Genomic DNA, 21,641 nt, shown 5'->3' with positions numbered 1-21,641 from the left:
AGAAGAACGCCAACTATTACAATAGGTGCTTACGCACCTTCGGATGAGGAGGGAAAGACTGTGATAAATGCACGGGGTTGATAATGTCACGTCCTCATGTGTTCCCAATAAATGAAGAAAATGAAACTGAGGATGATTTGATGATGATCAAAGACTAAAGACAATCTGATTTACAGCAACATGATGATTTATGAAAATAGGCACAAAGGAGGTCTGTAATTGTTAAGGCTCTTAAAGTATTATCAGGTGAACTCATGATCTTCAAAATAATAGTTATTCTGGTATAGGAACAAATCAAATTTAATTTTCTTAAAAAGGTGATACAAGTAGAAGTGTAAAGTAATGTGACTGGTTCTATATTAGAAATTGTTAATCAGTGAACAGAATGTGACTGAAATTTCTTAACAAAGATTTTACTCCATCTGTATTGATGTTAAAGGTCTTCATGATCAGCTACTGTACATTATCTCATTTTCACAGGAACTGTAACTTGAACTTTTACCAGCATCTGCTGTCAGACAAGAAAGACAACAACAGGTTTTTATCATTTTAACTGTGACTGACGCGTTGCACGAACCTGCATTCTTGTTGGCAATAAGAAAATATAAGCACGATGAAGCCTCGACATACAGGTATCTTGTTCATTATAAATATCCTCTTTATGTTTGTTATGTAAAATGTACCGTAAACGTAAGATGATGAGTTTAGTTAATGAATTTAATTAATATATGAACTGCAGTAACATTGAGTTAGACTTTCTTTAATCCAGTGATTTCAATAAGAAGCTAAAGGCTAAACCTCTGACCCACAGCAGGTTTGCAGGTGAAGCTCTACTCTTCACTAGTTTAAATACTCAATTAGATCCAGGTGAAAGAAAACTGTTTAACAAAAACATGCATAAAAATATAGAACAGAGATGGTATTTTTCTTAGACTGGAATATTTAACTGGACGATAAATGGACAGACGTCAGGAGTCAGAGATTGACAAATGAAAACATCACGTCTGAAAGAAATAGACGGAGAAGAGAACAAGAATATCATCATGTACAGCAGAGACGACAGAGGTGAGAAACACTGACAAAAAAACTGTTTTAAATGTTGTTGACCAAATGAGAGAAGCTACAAAGTTTAGATAACATCTTTAATCCAGTTTCTTCACTGCATATTCACTTTGCAAAGTTCTTTTTATTTCCTTAAGGCAAAACACTGACAAATTGTATTTTCTAATGTGATTTCCCAGTATCTCACACTTTCACATTTCTGTTTTTAAGAATCACTCAAAGATGTTGTTTTCTGTTAGTATGTGCTGCTGTGACTGAAGTCCAAATTAATGTAAGACTTTTGTTTCATACAGTGACTGTGGCCAACAAATCTGCTCTCAGGAGAAAAGGGAGTAATACAGGAGAACATCCTAACAGTAAGTCTTTATACAGATCAGTCCCATCTGGATTTTGCGGGATCTTTTTCTGATTTTCATGTCTTTTCTGTGAAAACTTGCTTATGTAATTAGTGTTAGTGACAAGAGCTGAGAGTGCAATTGCCTGTAAACATTTTAGTGCATAATTACTAAAATTGTGGTTCTCGTCCCCCGTGTGCAAGACAATGGTGACACCAGCATAGAAATACTCATAATTCTGCTTCAGTAAAATGTTAGACACATTAGCTTGCACATTGTCACTGAATCAGTTTTATAATAAGTGACACTGGTTCTATACTATACATTTCAAATGTTATAAATTACTTAACATTTTTACCATTTTTACCTTTTACTGTCACTTTTGATTGATTAAATGCATCCTTGCTGAATAAAAGTATTAATTTCTTTAAAAAAAAAAATAAGAATAAAAATTCTTACTGACCCCAGACTTTTGAATGGTAGTGTATAATGTTACAAAAGCTTTGCATTTCAGATAAATGCTGTTCTTTTTACTGGCTTGTTTTGTGATGTTCAGTGTTGATCTGTTAATCTGAATATGCTGTTTGTCACCGTTGTTAAGATTCATACATTGACTCTTGATGTGTGTGTGTGTGTCTCTAAAAAGTGAAGCAGTTGCAAACTTTTTTGTGCTGAACCTCATGCTGTAACGATTATAATCAATAATTTAAAATCAACACATCACCCTTATAATCAGAGACTGGGCTCAGAATGATATAAGTTCTTCATGTCACTACATGGTGATTATGTTGAAAACAACCTCTCTGTGGTTTCTCTGCCATAGTAAATGTGTTTTATTAACACACAGTTAAAGAAGCCGGGGAAAAAAAATAATGTTTAAAAAATCAAGGGTCAAGAGCCCAACTAAAGCAAATGCTTATCACCATAATAGTGACTTAAAAATGGTGACACTTTCCTTTATTGATTCTGCTGGTTAACAGCAGGTGTTCATCACTAATGGTCAATCATCACTCAATCACTTAATTATCTCATTAACTTTAACTCTGCTTCAGTGTTAATTTTAACACTCTTGAGAGTGAAGTCAAATAAACTCTGAGGAGAGTTCATTTAACACTGGGGTTTTTGCTGTGTACATACTGTATGACACTTATGTTTCAGTTAGCGATGTGAGGATTGTTCTGCTGGGGAAGAACGTGTCAGAAAACAGCCGAGTGGGAAACTTCCTATTGGGACGTGAAGCGTTTGACAGTGAAGCTCGTCCAGATGTTGTAGAGAGAGTCGGAGGAAGATTAAAGGACAGACACGTGACCGTCATCAACAGTCCTCAGCTGCTCCAGACACATCTGTCACTCCATCACATCATACAGACAGTGAGAGAGTGTGTGTATCTGTCTGATCCAGGACCTCATGTGATTGTTTTGCTCCTCAAACATGAGGAGTGTTCAGCAGAAGATCAAGAGTGTGTGGAGAAGGTGCTGGACTCTTTCTCTGAGCGCGCTTATCAACACACCATGGTGCTCACCACACAAGAGCCCACTGAAACCAATGACATCCTACAGAAAATCATTCCGAAATGCTTCAGCAGACACTTCAGTCTTCAGAGAAGCAGCTCTCCTGATGATCTTCTGCAGGCGTTTGAGGACATTGTGAAAATTAATGATGGACGTCACCTGGTTTGTGCTGAATATGAAGCTTCACAGTATTTCACAATGAAGCAACAAGCCACAGAAAGACGTAAGTGTGATAATATTTTATAATTTGTAGTGTAAAATTAACTATAATACAAGCTTTTTTTCATTTGAATCTTCTACTCTCTGTTTCAGAGGATGTGAAGCTGAATCTGGTTGTGTGCGGGAGTGACAGGACATTAAAATCCTCCATATCAGAACTGATCCTGCAGCAGACAGACAGAAGATCAGACGTGGAGCTTCATGGACGTCAGATCAGCCTGGTGGAGCTTCCAGCTCTGTTCAACACTCGGCTCTCAGAGGAGGAAGTGATGCGTCAGACTCTCCGCTTTGTGTCTCTCTGTCATCCTGGAGTTCATGTTTTCCTATTCATTATTCCTGACGCTCCACTTACAGATGAAGACAAAGCAGAAATGGAGGAGATCCAGAGGATTTTCAGCTCAAGCATCAAGAAACACATCATGGTTCTTATAATGCAGAATTCAGAGCAAACGACAACAGAACTAAATGAAGAAACAAAGTCTGTCGTTGAGAGTTTTGGAGGGAAACATAATTTCTTTGGTCCCACCACACAAGTGTCCACATTGATAGAGAACATTGAGCAGATGGTCGAAGAAAACATGGGCGGGTTTTTCTCCACAGAGACATTTTTAGAGGCACAGATTAAAAAATGCTGAAATTTGAAGAAATGAAGAAGAAAATTCATTCACTAGAGACACATTTTCTGTCACAAGGTAATGACCTGATAATCAGTTTGGGTCTTCAAATTTGGAGCTAGATACATGACAAAATGTTTTGAATTTTTACATTTTAATTCTTGACATGACATTTAACAAAATGAGTTTTTTAACAAATTGAGTTTTTGACATTTAACAAATTGAGTTTTTTTTGTTTGAGTTTTTAAATCTAGCAGAAAGAAAATTTAGTTGGAATTTTAAGTATATAATCGTGAACAAGTTTGAGGAGCTCTATTATAAAATAGGTCAGATCACTGTCATCTGGTTATCCAGACATTCTCCCTAATGGACTCTTTAAATCCTTAGGTGAGCTATAGGGGTCAACTAATAAACTAGGTATTGCTTATTTCACAATAACATTAATTTATTCATTAATTATTCCAACCTATAGTACAATTTATCTACAGTACAATAGGGCTGCACGATTCATCGAAATTAAACCGAAATCGCAATTTGGCTTAGTGTGATTATGAAATGCAAAGGCTGAGATTTTTTCAGTTATTAATTAAATAAATATATGCACAGTGTGTTAGTGATGAGCGGCCCTGTGATCAGTCCATCTCTGAAAGCACTGCGAGTTTGAGTCACTTATAATGTGCATTTGAAAAAGCAACGCATGTCAAACATCTTCCCAAACTTGTAATGCGAAGCACTTATAAACCTGTTGTCCAACAAAAGACATTTAATAACATGTTTTTACTCCATACTCACTTCATAAAATCAGTTGAGTGTCTGAAATAGCTTCATTTTGTGAGCTGATGTGGCTTCAGTATGAGGCAGACAATATGTCATTTTGTAGTATTCTATACTTTAATTAACACTGTCATTTAACATTGCATTATAATTATACTTTATTATTATGAAAATACCAAAGAAAGCTTGAAGAACTCAGAAAAAAACATATATTTTTTCCCCCAAATTGTGCAGCCCTACAGTACAATATACTAAAAAACAAAACAAACAAACAACAACAACAAAAAACTACATCTGATACACTGATATGACATACTAAACAAGTAGACAGCAGACCTCTGACAAACAGGGTTATGCAAAATTTAACAAAACCCTACAAATTACATAATCAAACTTTTGAAATACTTTTTTAGGCTTTAAGACTAAAATATTTCTTCTTTTACAGGTCCAAAAGAGAGCCAAGATGATCTGAGGATTGTGCTGCTGGGAAAAACTGGAGTTGGGAAGAGTGCAACAGGAAACACGATCTTAGGAAGAGATGCATTTACAGCAGAAGAATCTTTTCAATCAGTGACTAGTGAGACTCAGAGAGAAACAGCTGAAATCAACGGCCGACATGTTACTGTGATCGACACTCCGGGACTATTTGATACTGAACTTACCAATGAGGAGATCCAGAGAGAAATCACCAATTGTATCTCCTTGGTACTGCCTGGACCACATGTGTTCCTCTTACTGATACCACTGGGACGATTCACCCCAGAAGAAGCAAAATCAGTGAAGATCATCCAAGAGACGTTTGGTGAAAACTCTTTAATGTACACAATGGTGCTCTTCACCAGAGGAGATGGTCTGAAGAACAAAACCATTGAACAGTGTTTGGGAAAACCTGGATCTCCTTTGATGAACCTGATTGAAGCATGTGGAAACAGATACCATGTGTTCAATAATAATCATACTGGAGACCGAACACAGGTGTCTGATCTACTGGAGAAGATAGACAACATGGTGGCAGCAAACGGTGGGAGTTTCTACTCATGCAAGATGTTCAGACAGATTGAAAGAGAAAAACAAGAACAACAAATGAAGTTCCTGATGGAGAGAGTGGAGCAACTGAACACAGAAAGAGAAGAACTCTTGGCCAAACATGAAGAAGAGAAAGAAAGAATGAAGGTTATGATGGAGGAAGAAAGACAGAATCATGACAGAGAGATAAAAAGAAGAGAAGAAGAATTTAAAGAGAGAGAAAAACAATATAAAATAGAGATGAGAAGAGAACGTGAGGAATGGGAGAAACAGAAACAAAGAGAGGAAAAGACAAGAAGAGATGAAGAAGATGAGAAAAGAAAAGAGAAGGAACAAAGAGTTTGGGATGAATTCAATCAGAGACTTAAACAAGGGAAAGAGAAAATTAAAAGAAAGAAACAAGATCTTCAATCTAAACATGAAGCAGAAGAAAACATGAAGCTCCTAATGGAGATAGTGGAGCAAATGAGCAGAGAAAAAGAAGAACTGATGATCAAACTAGAAGAAGAGAAAGAGACAATGAAGATGATGTTGGAGGAAGAAAGACAGATTCAAGACAAAGAGAGAAAGAGAAGAGAAGAGCACCTCAAAAAAGAAATAACCGAACAAGAGGCACATCAGAGACAGATACGAGATGAGCTGAGAAGAGAACGAGAGACATTTGAACATGAAATTGAGCAAATGAGGCAAGAAAAAGAGAGAATAAAAACAGAAAGAGAAAGACTTCAAATCAAATATGACACTGAAATAGATAGACTGATGAACAGAATAGAGAATGAAAGACAGAGTCATGACAGAGAGAGAAAGAGAAGAGAAGAAGAGTTTATTAAGAGGGAAGAACAATACCAAACACAAATAAAAGATAAAGAGGAGAAAGAGAGAGAGATTCGTGAAAAGATGAAGAGAGAACGAGAGGAATGGGAAAGAGAGAAACAACAAGAAGAAAAGAAGAGAAGAGAAGAAGAGGATGAGAAAAGAAGACAGAATGAACAGAGAATTTGGGATGAATTTAATCTGAGACTGAAACAAGAAAGAGAGAGGATGGAAATAGAGAGAGAAGATATTCAATCTAAACATAAAGCAGAAGAAAACAACATGAAGACCTTAATGGAGACAGTGGAGCAAATGAACAGAGAAAGAGAAGAACTGATGAAAAAATTAGAAGAAGAGAAAAAGACAATGAAGTTGATGATGGAGGAAGAAAAACGGAATCAAGACAAAGAGAGAAAGAGAAGAGAAGAAGAGGACAAGAAGAGGTGGGAAAGAGAAAAACAGATTTCAGATGAACAATATCAGAGACTCAAGAGTGAAATGGAGGAAATAATCAGAGAGAAAGAGAGAATAGAAAGAGAGCGACAAGAACAACTAGAGGATTTTGAAAAGAGACTGAAAGAAGAAAGAAACATGAGAGAAGACCAACAAAAGACGTTTGAAGAAACACTGAAACTCCTTGAGGAACAGCGTGAAGATGAACTAAACAGAAGACTTGAAGAATTGGAGAGGAAACAGGAATATGAACAAGAGAAAGATGAGATGAAGATCTGCTCTGAAACTGATGATTCACTACAGGTGAGTGTTCAGAGAAACCTGGAGAGAACAGATTCATGTTTATTGATGCCATTTTAACACTTTAAACACCTTTATAGGAATAATAACTTAAATAATAGTTCCAGAATAATAGTGCTGTGTGGTGTTTTTTAAAGCAAATTTGTTGAAAGAATGAAGGTCATTAGAAACGTACATGACCACATTGAGCCTCCGTTCATTGTTTTGGGAAGGCAATTGATTCAAACTTGTTTCCTGTTTCAGAAATAGTCACTGAAAAATTCCTACCACTAATGCACAGATTGACAGTATTTCTGGAACAAACAGACAAGCTGATTAATACAAACAGTGAACGGTTAAAATGTAAGAAAGCCCAGATGAAATGTCAGTTTAGTTTAAAAGAGTAATGTATTATTGCCTTTTCTATTAAACAGAGAGAAAACAAAGACATTGGACCAGCAGTAGTCAGTCAAGATCAACACATAAAGATTGAAAGAGAACAAATAGAATATCTATTCCACAGACTTCATCTCGACAAGAGCAAAAACACAATTAAAAGAGCAGAAGGTCTTCAGTTAACTGCACGTTCGTTACAGACCCACGAGTCTTGTGCTGAGGAGGAGCTGGTTCAGACTTTCCTACAAAAACTACTGATGATGAACTACAGAGCAAGATACATTAATGTTAGTAAGGCCAATGAACAGGATCACACACAACAAACAGAGGATGAATCATTTGAAAGAATATCTTTCTCTAATGAAAGAGCAAGTCAGTCTGAGCAAATCCACCCAATGGATGTTCAGATGGCCGTGTTTCATTGTGCTGATGGTTTCCTGAAGCAGCTGATGGTCACTAAACTGTCCCAGTGTCAGTACGCTCTGCCTCTGCTTGTTCCTGATCCATTCACACAACAGATTGAGTTTCCTCTCTGGACATTCAGACAAATCAACAAGAGCTGGAAGATCAGAAACACCAACAATGAAATCATCAGTCAAACATATCCGGTCTACAAGGCACAAACTCCAATGGTGTCTTTCTTCAGGTTGGGCTCTGTGTCTTCATCCAAGTCTCAGCTGATGAACCCTCTGATCAATGAGAAACACAACACGTTCTTCTACAGGAACTGCCCAGGCAGCAGCAGAACCAGAGTCCTGATGGATGGAGTGGTGGAGATTGCCTGGTTCTGCCCCTCTGGATCATATGATGATAAATTCAATGACTGTGTTGCGTTCTGTAATCTACACGGTGATGCAGGAGACCATGAGAAACAGCTGGAGATCCTCACTGAAATGGCTTCAGTCAATGTTGTTCTTCTGCCACAGCTTGACAGGAACAATGAAAGTTCAATGATAATTCAAAACCTGTGCACAAACAGAAAGCCACTCATTTGTCTTCTTACTGAAGATGAAACTACTGTAACTGAGATTGACAAAGGGAAATTCAAAATCGGTCTGAAGGACAGAAATCAGTCAGATGTATCTGAAGAGCTTAGAAGAGCTATAAATGATTGTCTCTCAGAATCATCTTCCACTTTCAGACTTGAAGATGTGTCCAAACACTTAGACATCAATGTAGATGAGGAAGAGGATGAAGACTGCAGGAGAGGAAGAGAAGCAGCACAGCAGATGATGAGTTTACTGGAGAAGAAAGATCTGACAGAAATCAAAGAATCATTTCTGCCTCATCAGGGGAAACTGTGGCATCAGTGGAGTCAGAAGAACAAAGAACTACATCGACCTCGAGCACATGAGACCGAAATGGACATCAGCCAAAAACAAGCCAACCTGAAGAGATTACGTGAGCAGCAGCATGCATTTTACATAAGTACTTTTACACAGTTCTTTATTAAAGAAATGCACTTGCATGCTGAGAATAAGATCTATTTCCTTAAATGGCTTGAAATCATCCTGAATGAATATATCTCACCAGATATTTCTGCTCTTTATCACAAGTATGATGAAAACTGGTCAACAGTTGTACAATTGAAAGAGAACACTGATAAATCTGAACAGCTCACAGCTGCACAATCAGAACTTGAGAGATCTGAGGATCTTCAAGCTGCACCCTTTGGTTTGGAGCACATCATGAGGGAAATCAGTCAGATCTATGAATCATGTTCATCTGTGAAGAAGAACAAGAAAGATCTGCAGTTTCACTTCTCTTCTCTCCCGAGTCTTGCAGCAGAGATGATGATCTCTGGATTTCCACTGGAGCTGATGGATGGAGATGCTGCTCATGTTCCTCTGATCTGGATCTCTGCTGTTCTAGATGAACTCATCCAGAAACTGGGAGACCAGAGAGTCTTTGTGCTGTCAGTTTTAGGGATTCAGAGCTCTGGAAAATCCACCATGCTGAATGCCATGTTTGGACTCCAGTTTGCCGTCAGTGCTGGCAGGTGCACCAGAGGAGCTTTCATGCAGCTGGTCAAAGTGTCAGATGAGATGAGAGCACAGATGAACTTTGACTATATTCTGGTTGTTGATACTGAAGGTCATCGTGCTCTAGAACTGTCTGGAAGATCAACAAAACATCATGACAATGAACTGGCCACATTTGTTATTGGTCTTGGAAATCTGACTTTGATCAACATCTTTGGAGAAAACCCATCTGAGATGCAGGACATTCTTCAGATTGTTGTTCAGGCCTTCATGAAGATGAAGAAGGTCAGACTGAATCCCAGCTGTGTGTTTGTGCATCAGAATGTCTCAGACATCACAGCTGGAGAGAAAAACATGGAGGGAAGGAGGCGACTGCAGGAAACACTGAATGAGATGACAAAACTCGCTGCTAAAGAGGAAGTCTATGATGCAGAATGTTTCAGTGATATCATTAGATTTGATGTTCAGAATGACGTGAAGTATTTTGCTCATCTCTGGGAGGGCAGCCCACCCATGGCACCACCAAACCCAAACTACTGTGAGAATATTCAAGAACTAAAGGAATATATTGAGATTTATGCATCAAAATCACATGGAATGATGTTTACACACTTAAAAGATCGCATTAAAGATCTTTGGGAGGCTTTACTGAAGGAACAATTCATCATCAGCTTCAGAAAATCTCTGGAGATTTCAGCGTACAGGAAACTGGAGACCGAATACAGCAAGTGGTCCTGGAGTCTTCGCAGTGCCATGATGGAAACTGAGAACAAACTACACAACCAAATAGAAAATGAAGCTATTCATGAGGTTGATGAAACTGATCTTCAAAGAGAACTGAAGAAGACAAGTGAAGAAGTGAAAAAATTAATGTCAGAATTCTTTGACAAAGATATTGATGCAGAAATACTCATTCAGTGGAAAACATCATTTGAAATCAAAATCAAAGAGCTTCAGGAAAACATTGTGAGAGAAACAAAAAGGAAATTAAATGAGATTCTTCAGCAGCGAGACCTGAAGAAAAAGATTGATGCCCAGAGAATAAATCATGAAATCACTCTCTATGAAAATAGCAAAGAACTTGCCTTAAAACTCAAAGATAAAGCAAATGATGATGAAACACTGAAGAAAGAGTTTGATTTGTTCTGGCAACAGAATGTGCAGAAGATTATCACAAACACTCCTCCAATCAAAGATATTGACATAATGAGAGATGTGAGAGAGATCCTCAGTGATGTCTATGGAAGCATTTCTGTAGGCCAATATATGGAGAAAAGTGAGTGCAGGGATATTTTTTCTGTACCAAGTTATTCAGATTATGTACAGCTAAAGAAATCCAGTGGATTTAAAGGATCAATCACAAACACCTACAGATCAACTAAGAAGTTTGGTTACAATCTATCAAGAGAGGATGAAACCCAAATAAGAACATTAGTCAAAGACGTTGCTCAGCATACAGACTCGATGATCATGTCATTTAACATTTCAAAGATGGGCTACAACATCAGATTTATTCAACAAATCACAGATTACATCAAGAAGAGAATAACAGAACTTCAAGAAGGATCAGTGAGATATGATTTCAAGAATGAATTCATCAGGGATTTGGTTCTTTCCACCTGTAAGAGAGCAAAGAAGATGATCACTGACCAACACAAAATGTTCAGAAATGCCAATAGTCCTGTAATATATGTTGAGAAGAAGAAAGAAGAGTACTATAGTATTTTCCAGAAATACTGTCATGGAGCAACATCACCTACCATTTTTGGTGAGATCATCTGTCAGAAACTCAAAGAGCCCATTGAGCAGAGTGTCTACAAGAAGACTGCCAGAGATCTGACAGATGAAATGAGAACAAACTGTGAATCACTGAATGGAAATAGATCAAAACTGGAGAAACACATCTTGGAGACACTGGCAGAAGAGAAAGATTTTGAAAAATACATGAACTACATTCATAATCCCAGAGATCACTTTAAGGGTTTCATTAGAAATGAAGTCAGTCGGTACATCACTGATAAGTTCAGTGTCCGTGTTTTACCCAAGATGAAGAAGAACATTGAACTCCTGCAGCAGAAGATCATGAAAGCAGCACATGAATCTACTGAACATGTTCAGGTGAACAGAGGAGATGTTGGTTTGTGGTTGAAGAGTTTCACACAGCAGCTCTCAGATGTGCTGATCTTCTCTGAAAAAGACCTCAGTGGAGTGAAACTTGATGATGTTGATGATTTCAACCTCCTAGAAGATGTGATAAGAGACAAACTTTCTGTTATAACGTCTGACATGATAATCAGTAGATTTAACACAAAGACCTTTCCAGTAAATCTGGACTATAAGTTCAGGCCAGATGAGCTTCTGATTGATCACTTGTGTCAGTGCTGTTGGGTTCAGTGTCCGTTCTGTAAAGCCACCTGCACCAACACCATAGAAAACCATGATGGAGATCACAGCGTTCCTTTCCATCGTGTTATTGGACTAAATGGGATGCATTACAAGAATACAACAAACCTGTCTACTAGCATCTGCACATCAGCTGTGGCAAGCAGTCGATCTTTTTATCCCAATGCCTCAGATGATAATGTCCCCTGGAGAGAATACAGAAGAGCAGGAGGAGTTTATGCAGACTGGAGCATCACCTCTGACCTCTCTGAACTGCCCTACTGGAAGTGGTTTGTGTGCAGATTCCAGAAACATCTGGAAAAATACTACACTAAAACATTTGAAGGAAAGGGTAAGATACCGGATGAATGGAGAAACTACTCAAAACAAGAAGTCATTGAGAGTTTGGATCAATATATCTAATGGAATTGATAAAAAAATGAGACTCCTACATCTATTCTGTGATTCTTGTCAGATCATAATAAGAAAACAATTTCTACTACACATCTCAATACACTGGATTCAAGAGATGGGGAAAAAAAACAAGAATTAAATCCTCATACATGCATCTGTTAAATAATTTAAACTTCAAAAAGAGCATGCCTTTTTGTGACAAAACTATAAAGCTCGACATATCCAGAAAAGGATGTTAATGATAAAATGTTGACGCAAACAGGGCTTGACATTAACACCCGCCAACCCGCCAAATGCGGGTAGATTTCAGCTGTGGCGGGTAAGTCAGCCACTCCCACTAGCCACTTTGGCGGGTTGAATACAATTTCAGCCTACAGCCTAATCAAAGGTAGCTAATCTCGTCGTAGCACAAAATTACAATCCGATCACAATTCCTTATCGATTAACTTGCAGTTAGTGAAGGCGGGATCGCGTTGAATGACACACAACAATCAGATCTCCTTGCGTCAAATATACACACACACAGATGTCAAAATGTCCATCGTGTGGAGTATCTCGCGTGAATACAGTCGGTTATGGCTTAAGTGGACGTAAACAGGTTGGTAAAAACTGGATATGTGTCAGTATATTACATGCATTCAGCAGCCCAATTAAATACCTGTCTGTCATTAATGTTAATCAAACAACAAAAGATGTTAAATAAATGTTAAATAAACTTACTCTATCTGAAAAAAAGAGTTTAGGCTATTTAATTTACTATTGTATTTGTAATTTGCTAATTTGCTTCTTTGTTCTTTTTATATAGCCTAACAAAAATAATGGTCATATTACCCACCCCTTGCCCACCCATACATACCAGCTGATAAACCAAGTAGCCCTTGTCTTGATTTTGGTGGTCAGTCAGCATTTGAAAGTTTGAAAGGGTTTTAAATCTAGTTAATCAAGTAAAATAACTCAAAATCAAGTAATTTTAGCATGTCAAAGTCAACTTTAATCATATATAATGTAATTTCCCAACAGCAAAATTGTGGCCAGTGAAAATGCTGAGTGGCTAGTAACTTTGGAAAACCACTAGCCACAGTGGCTGGTGAGCAACATATACAGGAAAGAAGGAACAAATGGACAGGAGGGAAGGAAGTTTCCTGCACCTCCACTCTCTAGAGTGTAGAGACAGATGCCGTGTGTGTTTGTATTGTCCTGTTTCTCAGGAGATCAAAGTATCTGAGGTTCTTTCAGCCTTACATTCTGTATGTAAATAAAACATACACCTGTATATGTTACATTTCTGTAACATATACAGGTGCTGGTCATATAATTAGAATATCATCAAAAAGTTGATTTATTTCACTAATTCCATTCAAAAAGTGAAACTTGTATATTGTATTCATTCATTACACGCAGACTGATATATTTCAAATGTTTATTTCTTTTAATTTTGATGATTATAACTGACAACTAAGGAAAATCCCAAATTCAGTATCTCAGAAAATTAGAATATTACTTAAGACCAATACAAAGAAAGGATTTTTAGAAATCTTGGCCAACTGAAAAGTATGAACATGAAAAGTATGAGCATGTACAGCACTCAATACTTAGTTGGGACTCTTTTGCCTGAATTACTGCAGCAATGCGGCGTGGCATGGAGTCGATCAGTCTGTGGCACTGCTCAGGTGTTATAAGAGCCCAGGTTGCTCTGATAGTGGCCTTCAGCTCTTCTGCATTGTTGGGTCTGGCATATCGCATCTTCCTCTTCACAATACCCCATAGATTTTCTATGGGGTTAAGGTCAGGCGAGTTTGCTGGCCAATTAAGAACAGGGATACCATGGTCCTTAAACCAGGTACTGGTAGCTTTGGCACTGTGTGCAGGTGCCAAGTCCTGTTGGAAAATGAAATCTGCATCTCCATAAAGTTGGTGAGCAGCAGGAAGCATGAAGTGCTCTAAAACTTCCTGGTATACGGCTGCGTTGACCTTGGACCTCAGAAAACACAGTGGACCAACGCCAGCAGATGACATGGCACCCCAAACCATCACTGACTGTGGAAACTTTACACTGGACCTCAAGCAACGTGGATTGTGTGCCTCTCCTCTCTTCCTCCAGACTCTGGGACCCTGATTTCCAAAGGAAATGCAAAATTTACTTTCATCAGAGAACATAACTTTGGACCACTCAGCAGCAGTCCAGTCCTTTTTGTCTTTAGCCCAGGTGAGACGCTTCTGACGCTGTCTGTTGTTCAAGAGTGGCTTGACACAAGGAATGCGACAGCTGAAACCCATGTCTTGCATACGTCTGTGCGTAGTGGTTCTTGAAGCACTGACTCTTTGTGAATCTCCCCCACATTTTTGAATGGGTTTTGTTTCACAATCCTCTCCAGGGTGCGGTTATCCCTATTGCTTGTACACTTTTTTCTACCACATCTTTTCCTTCCCTTCGCCTCTCTATTAATGTGCTTGGACACAGAGCTCTGTGAACAGCCAGCCTCTTTTGCAATGACCTTTTGTGTCTTGCTCTCCTTGTGCAAGGTGTCAATGGTCGTCTTTTGGACAGCTGTCAAGTCAGCAGTCTTCCCCATGATTGTGTAGCCTACAGAACTAGACTGAGAGACCGTTTAAAGGCCTTTGCAGGTGTCTTGAGTTAATTAGCTGATTAGAGTGTGGCACCAGGTGTCTTCAATATTGAACCTTTTCACAATATTCTAATTTTCTGAGATAATGAATTTGGGATTTTCCTTAGTTGTCAGTTATAATCATCAAAATTAAAAGAAATAATCATTTGAAATATATCAGGCTGTGTGTAATGAATGAATATAATATACAAGTTTCACTTTTTGAATGGAATTAGTGAAATAAATCAACTTTTTGATGATATTCTAATTATATGACCAGCACCTGTATAAGAGTGAATATAAAATGTGTGCCAGCATAGCAGTTTAATAACTTAGCGTTGTTCACTCAGGACACATAATGAACTTGTCAATAACACTTTTCTGTGAAGTGTCATCTTATAGTTATTTTTATAGACATTAGGTACATTATATACATTTTATATACATTACATATAAAATACATTTTATATTACTTTAATTACTTTATTACTTATATTTATGCATATTATTATGCTAAACAGTTTTATTTACATACAGAATGTAAGGCTGAAAGAACCTCAGATACTTTGATCTCCTGAGAAACGGACAATACAAACACACACGGCATCTGTCTCTACACTCTAGAGAGTGGAGGTGCAGGAAACTTCCTTCCCTCCTGTCCATTTGTTCCTTCTTTCCACTTTCAAATGTCTCAGTACGACTGGTACAATGGTCTCAATAATACAGAAGTAAACTAGGTAAGGTAATAATGATTTGAAGAGTGTAGGAATACTTTGCTTATTGCTGGAGGTGTGCCTTTTTCCCAGGGTCTCCGTCCAAATTACCTCTTGTTCCTCAACATGATGTGAACTCCCTCAGTCTTTGACTCTAGTCAATGCATATTCTCATTGTTAGCTCGTGTCTCCATTTGGAGGATGTTTATCTTGGTTTGGTATTTAAAGAATTGCAGCAAAATGCTCAGGGCGATTTGTTGTGGCCTGTATGTATTTCCTGATGTCTTGTGGTGGACGAAGTACACAAACCAAGTACTTGAGTTAAAGCACAGATACACTAGGTAAAATATTACTCCAGTAAAATTAAAAGTACTCCCTTTTAACTTTCACTTGAGTAAAAGTACAAAAGTATTTGCCTTCAAATGTACTTAAGTATCCAAAGTACTATAATTTATTATGGCTATAATGTCCTCATCATTTTTGTCTCTTGCTTAATCATCATTAGTCTCTTGCTTAATCATCTCAGTTTATGTGTATGTTTATGTTTATGTTGAAAGACTCTGTTACTCTTAGCACACTGATCTATTAATAGAATCATATTAATTATTCAGACACTGATATCTGTTAAAAAAAAACAATTTCCTTCAGAACCAAATGAAATAAGAGGATTCAAAAGCAGACAGATTCAATTTAAGGTTTATTGTAACAGTTTTTAGTTTTATAAAAACTTGGATTAATCAGTTTTGTAATGCTTTCATGTATGATTGTCAGTGTTTGTGCATTCTTATACTGCTTCACATGAAACCTGGTGATACTTGGTAAATGTATATATTGTGTGTGTATGTGTGGAAATATCAAAACAAATTACACAACATGTCAAATGACATTTCTGGTGAGCGTGTTAGTACAGTATGGCACTGATGATCTAACTAAAGTGACAATATTTTTTATTCAGCTTGAGAAGGAGCTGATTCTCAAAGTTTTTTGAGTCCATTCTTGCCCTCCTAGGACTGAAAATAAGCTCTGCTGTGCTGAAAAGACATTCACAAGCTGCAGAAGTGGGTAAAGCAGTGTTGACTTTCAAAGACAACTTACAGACTGCTGGGAAGGACTTGAGAATTTCTTTGTCATCAGCTTTGCATGCCAGGTAGCCATCTAATTGCTTGATACCTTCCTGACCATGAGTAGGCTTCATGCTTGCAAAGAAGTCCTCTTCCTCAGAGGCACTGGAACCATCAGCTGGTGGTTGATTCGAAGTCTGTTCCTCCATATGGTTCTTGATGTAGTCCAGGCCTAAAATGGACACAGAGGCTAAGAATCAAACGTCATTTTATTCACACATTTCTCCAGATTAAAATATTAATAGAACAGTATTGCCCCATGTATTTCCAAGGTGCATTTAAAACTATCCTAAACAAATTGAGAAAGTCAAGATAAATTAAGTTGGATATCTTTTAACAATGATTTGGCTCAGTTTCTTTGAATCTTTAACTAACAACACTTTTCAGAAACAAAACTAAAATAATCTTACCCAGTTTGACATTGTGTTCATCCGACGTCCAGGATGTTTTAAATTTCGGGACAAGGATTGCAGACAAAATTCAACACTGCTTGATCCACAGTCTTCTGTGTGACTAGCTTAGTTTCTCGCAGCTTCAGCTGTCTAGAGTTTGAAGGAGCCTCCTCACTCACCATTTTTCTTTTCCTTGGCGCTGTTAGGGCAGTATATTGTTGGAAGTGGCTACCATGCTTTCTCTGCAAAAAGAAAACATTAAAAAAAATAACCACATATCCAGAGATCAGTCTTCATCCCCTTGACAAATAAAATAACCATTTAATATGCTTTTTGCGTGTCATAGATGTAAGTTACAATATAGCTAGTAATATTTTCAACACAGGCTTAGATCACTATGGAGCCCCAGACATGACATGAAAGAAAAAAAAAAATTAGTAGGCTAAATCGTGCACACGATTTACTAATTTGTTCCCTCGATTTTCAAAATCATGCACGTGATTTATAAATCGAAGGAGCGAAATAGTAAATTGTGCGCACGTTTTAGTAAATCGAGGGAATAAAATAGTAAATGGTGCTTAAGATTTTTTTTTTTTTTTTTTTTTTTCTTGCATGCCATGTGCGGGGCTCTGTAGATCACAGTCTTTTGAAGCTGACCTTTTGAAAATATCTCGGTTAATAAGGAGCACTCCACTCCACCTGCCAACTGTTTTAGCATCATAAGCTGCATGCAAAATTAGTCAAAATAGAATTTATATTCTACCAAAAAGTGTTAACATCAATCAATCGGATCACTCAGCTTCAAATACTACAAACTTTGGCAACTATCTTAACATACACAATGATGCGAGCTACTGTTAGATTACTCAATTAAAAATGACCACCAGAATGAAAATGGCTTAACTCAACGTGTTTCCTAAGATTGGAAGGAGAATTCCAGTAAGAAGAAATGTTTGAGTTTCGAGGCAGGCAAAGAAGGCAGTTGAAAATTAAGGACTCTTTCTTCTTTTCAATGACTTCAAAAAAAAATAAAAAAATCCCGCAAATAAGGCCACGGGTGTTGTGGCACTGGCACTTTAGAGTCAGGAGTTCCTGATTCTTCCATCATTTATTAAAAGTGAAGACACTCTCAAAATGTAATGCCGTTGCACTGACGCAGTGAAGTAAGCAGTAACCAAATCAAGTTCAAAACAGAGCGCGCGCTGTACCCTGATTGGTGGTTTGCCGCGTGCTTGACCTGTTCAGTTTTTTATCCACTCATAAATAAAAAGGAACGACTCATTTTGCAAAATGTAGTTGAGTAAAAAGTAAGATATTTGACTTTAAAATGTAGTAAACTTAAAGTAAAAAGTATCCCCAAATGGAAATACTTAAGTAAAGTACAGATACTTGAAAAAGCTAGTACTGTAACGAATTACATTTACTTCGTTACTGCACTGTAAAAAATGAATGTGATTTTAACAGTAAAATATTGTAAAAATGCTACGGAAAAAAATTGTAAATAGGTTAACAGTAAGTTCCCGTACTATATACAGGGAAAAACTGTAAAAGCTCTTACCAGACATTTTATGTAATTTTCACAGTAAAATGCTGTAAATTTTACAATTTTTAGAAGTGCAATCAACTTGGTGAAATTAAAAATACATCTTCGTGTCTGTGACAGACGGTGGTTACGGAGCATGACTGATGATCCAAAGTAGCCTAAGTTGACTATTAAAAAGAAAAACATCAATACACAAATAAAATATATGGTTTAAATTATTATTGCCTTTATTATTTTGGAATTAATGTAGAAATGCTTAAAACACTAACTTGATGAGATTGACTTGGTTTTGATAAATAGAACATTTATACATTGTTAATGTAAAATTACAAAATAGAATTGTATTTGGTTTCTTTTTTTTTCTTTTTTGATGTAATGTAAAGTAGCCTATAATGTTCATTTAACAAGGAAGATGTGTCAACATTAAGAGTAATGCACATGAATTTACATTGATTCATAAATAAATAAAAAATGTGCCTCCTCATTTCAGAACACCACTGGAGTTTACTACACTAACCATGCATGGTAGGCTATGTGTAGTAAAATGGTTATACAAAAACAAAACAAACAAAAAAAAAACCCAACATGATTACACTTTTACTATAATAGAACCATGGTTAATTTTCGTAATGGATGCCCCTGGTGATACTCCTCCAATTTTGTATTTTTTTTTTTTTTATTATTATAGTAAAAATTTAAATAGAGTCGTGTTAAAACTTACAATATTACTGACAAGTTTCACATACACAAATGCGGATGGAGAAAAAACCCAAATATCGTCCGTGAAATCAAGATTTTCAAACTGTAAAGCTGTTACATGGACATAATTTGAATATTGTACATGTACTCTCTGTTTTTATTTTTCTCTCTTTTTTAAATTCCTTCTTTATTTGTGCATTCTTATGACTGATAACCTTATGTTCATTATATGCTGCTTCGCTCGATCTGCAGCACTAGAGGGCGACATTTTGTGAGTTACCTGTTATCATTCGATGAACGTAAACAAGAAAAAAGAAAAGAAGGCTATTTAGCTAAACATTATTGAGTATTAAAATAGATAATAGGCTAAGTTAACCTGGTAAAGACAAACATGAAATCAATGGGAAAATATGATGCATAACCCATGCATGTGCATGTCACTCATCTGAATTAGTTTCGCGGGGCACAACTAAACATTGTCAGGACGTAAGTAACTAATGAATTTATTGAGAACGTCCATTTAGAGTGCAAATGTGAATTAGAGTATATTAAAATGCTTATGAAGAGAAATAATTCTACCTCATAAATTAGCCTATATCACACTGACTTATCAAAGCTGTGAAAATGACACGAGTCACGAGAGATATTTCATTAAGTGACAGTAATAACTGATACAAATCTGTTTTCTCAAGTGCACATCAATCACATACATGAAATATTGGATTCAGAACAAAGAAATGCTTAAGAAATACATCATATCATTTCTTTGTTAAGTCATTTAAATATTAAGCAATGTAGATTTTCAATATATAAGGATAAACACTTAAATAAGACTATGTGGTAGTCATATTTCTGAATGCTATCTGACCCACATAAATATTATGACTCAATATCTTTATAACTGGGTAAAATAAGGACTGTGTGTAACTGTCTGAGGTCTTATACTGTAATATCTGGTGCTGCAATTCTACAGTTTCACCGCCAGAGGACAGTGAGCAGATTTACATGAAGATACACTATTTTCAAGATTTCATCATCTGCAGTGTAAAACGTTTTTTAACTTACATTGAAAACAGGTAGATGTGGGATTTAAATAAAATGGAAAACAGATTTATGTACAACACTCTCAGTTGTGCTTTTTGCTAGTAATAACTACTTGAGAGATATAGCTGCAAGCTGCAATTAAGGGGCCAGGCCATACAATTTTGGCATCATGCCTCAAATTTGTTGCTTCGGTATACGAAAACGATTTTGTCTATTGACACGAAATCGATAACATTTTGTTAGCACAGTATGAAGATGAGATTCGATTTTGGTGAAAATCGGACAAATGGTTTAGTTCGAAAAAGAAAGAAAATCAAAATTGCGGACAGGAAGTTTGGCCAAATATGGTATATACAGTATGTGATGTGATCTACGAAAACCCATCACATGGTGAAATTTTACTTATTATAGGTTTTGACACCATATGAAAGCTGGTTTCAAGTTGTTTTTATTTCTTTCAGCTTATCTGTAACAAAAGTTATGGTTATCTGAAGTCGGCTGATCGCTGTGATTTTCAGGAAAATAATTTTGAGAAAAACAGTTTTAAAACTGTCACATTCCCACTGCTGGGATGCTTGGTGCTCTTTTTATTTATTGCATTTTTTTCATATCACATATTTTAGTAATCATTATAAATGAGATATCATTTGAAAGCTTACGAGTTCAAGATTCATCTCTTGAAAACCGTTTTGAAATTGGATGTTGTGTTACCATGGAAACGGTACTTAAATTTATTTTAGCAAACTAGTGGGTGGTGTCAGGTTTCATATTACAAAATGTATTTTAACTACTCAAAACCTTTTCTAATCTTGACAACACACATATCATCTGAAAGGTCTGAGCCTCACAGTTCCATATTTGCCAACTGATTTGGTGACAGAAGTGACATTTGGTCAAAAAAATTATAAATTTTTTACAGGAGAATGTATTTTAAAAATGGAATGTTGGTGACACCCGTTGGCTATTTTTGGTACAAGCGCCTAAACAAAATCTCATAGGAGCTTTAATGTTTGTGATATCAACTTCAAATTTGGAAGACAACTTGGTTAGACTTATGGCTTTTAAGTTAAGGGGTTGAGAGGCAATGAAAATAAAAGCCCAACAGTCAAGTATCACTAGTCAAGAAAATCAAAGCCAAAAATGTCCAAAATTTAGGTTGATATCTCAAAAATGAGCTTTTAGTAAGATTTTGTTTGGACGCAGTACCAAACTTTTTCACTAGATGACATCCAAGCTCCATTACTGACCATGTAAGGGCACCTC

At 36.7% G+C, this 21,641-nt stretch overlaps 1 protein-coding gene and 2 long non-coding RNA genes across 3 annotated transcripts in view; 2 read left to right on the top strand and 1 right to left on the bottom strand.

Moving 5' to 3' along the window:
* The first annotated feature begins 625 nt into the window (after positions 1-625).
* LOC127509723 (uncharacterized) lies at positions 626-3,116 on the top strand. The gene is made up of 3 exons (XR_007929356.1): positions 626-1,065; positions 1,356-1,418; positions 2,556-3,116. It is a non-coding gene; the product is annotated as an uncharacterized LOC127509723 (long non-coding RNA).
* Positions 3,117-3,221: 105 nt separating this feature from the next.
* LOC127509705 (interferon-induced very large GTPase 1-like) overlaps positions 3,222-21,641 on the top strand; it is a 322,431-nt gene continuing 304,011 nt past the window's right edge. Inside the window, exons 1-3 of the mRNA XM_051888625.1 lie at positions 3,222-3,819; positions 4,961-7,110; positions 7,521-9,749. Coding sequence (XP_051744585.1) covers positions 3,756-3,819; positions 4,961-7,110; positions 7,521-9,749 — 4,443 coding nt within the window. The 5' untranslated portion in view covers positions 3,222-3,755. The remainder of the gene's footprint in view (positions 3,820-4,960; positions 7,111-7,520; positions 9,750-21,641) is intronic.
* LOC127509720 (uncharacterized) lies at positions 16,256-18,436 on the bottom strand. Its single transcript, XR_007929352.1, has 3 exons — positions 17,997-18,436; positions 17,111-17,334; positions 16,256-16,872 (listed from the first exon to the last, which is right to left on the bottom strand). It is a non-coding gene; the product is annotated as an uncharacterized LOC127509720 (long non-coding RNA).

Source organism: Ctenopharyngodon idella, chromosome 3 (assembly GCF_019924925.1).
Source record: "Ctenopharyngodon idella isolate HZGC_01 chromosome 3, HZGC01, whole genome shotgun sequence".
NCBI lineage: Eukaryota > Metazoa > Chordata > Actinopteri > Cypriniformes > Xenocyprididae > Ctenopharyngodon > Ctenopharyngodon idella.
This window is presented reverse-complemented; position numbering and strand designations above follow the sequence as displayed.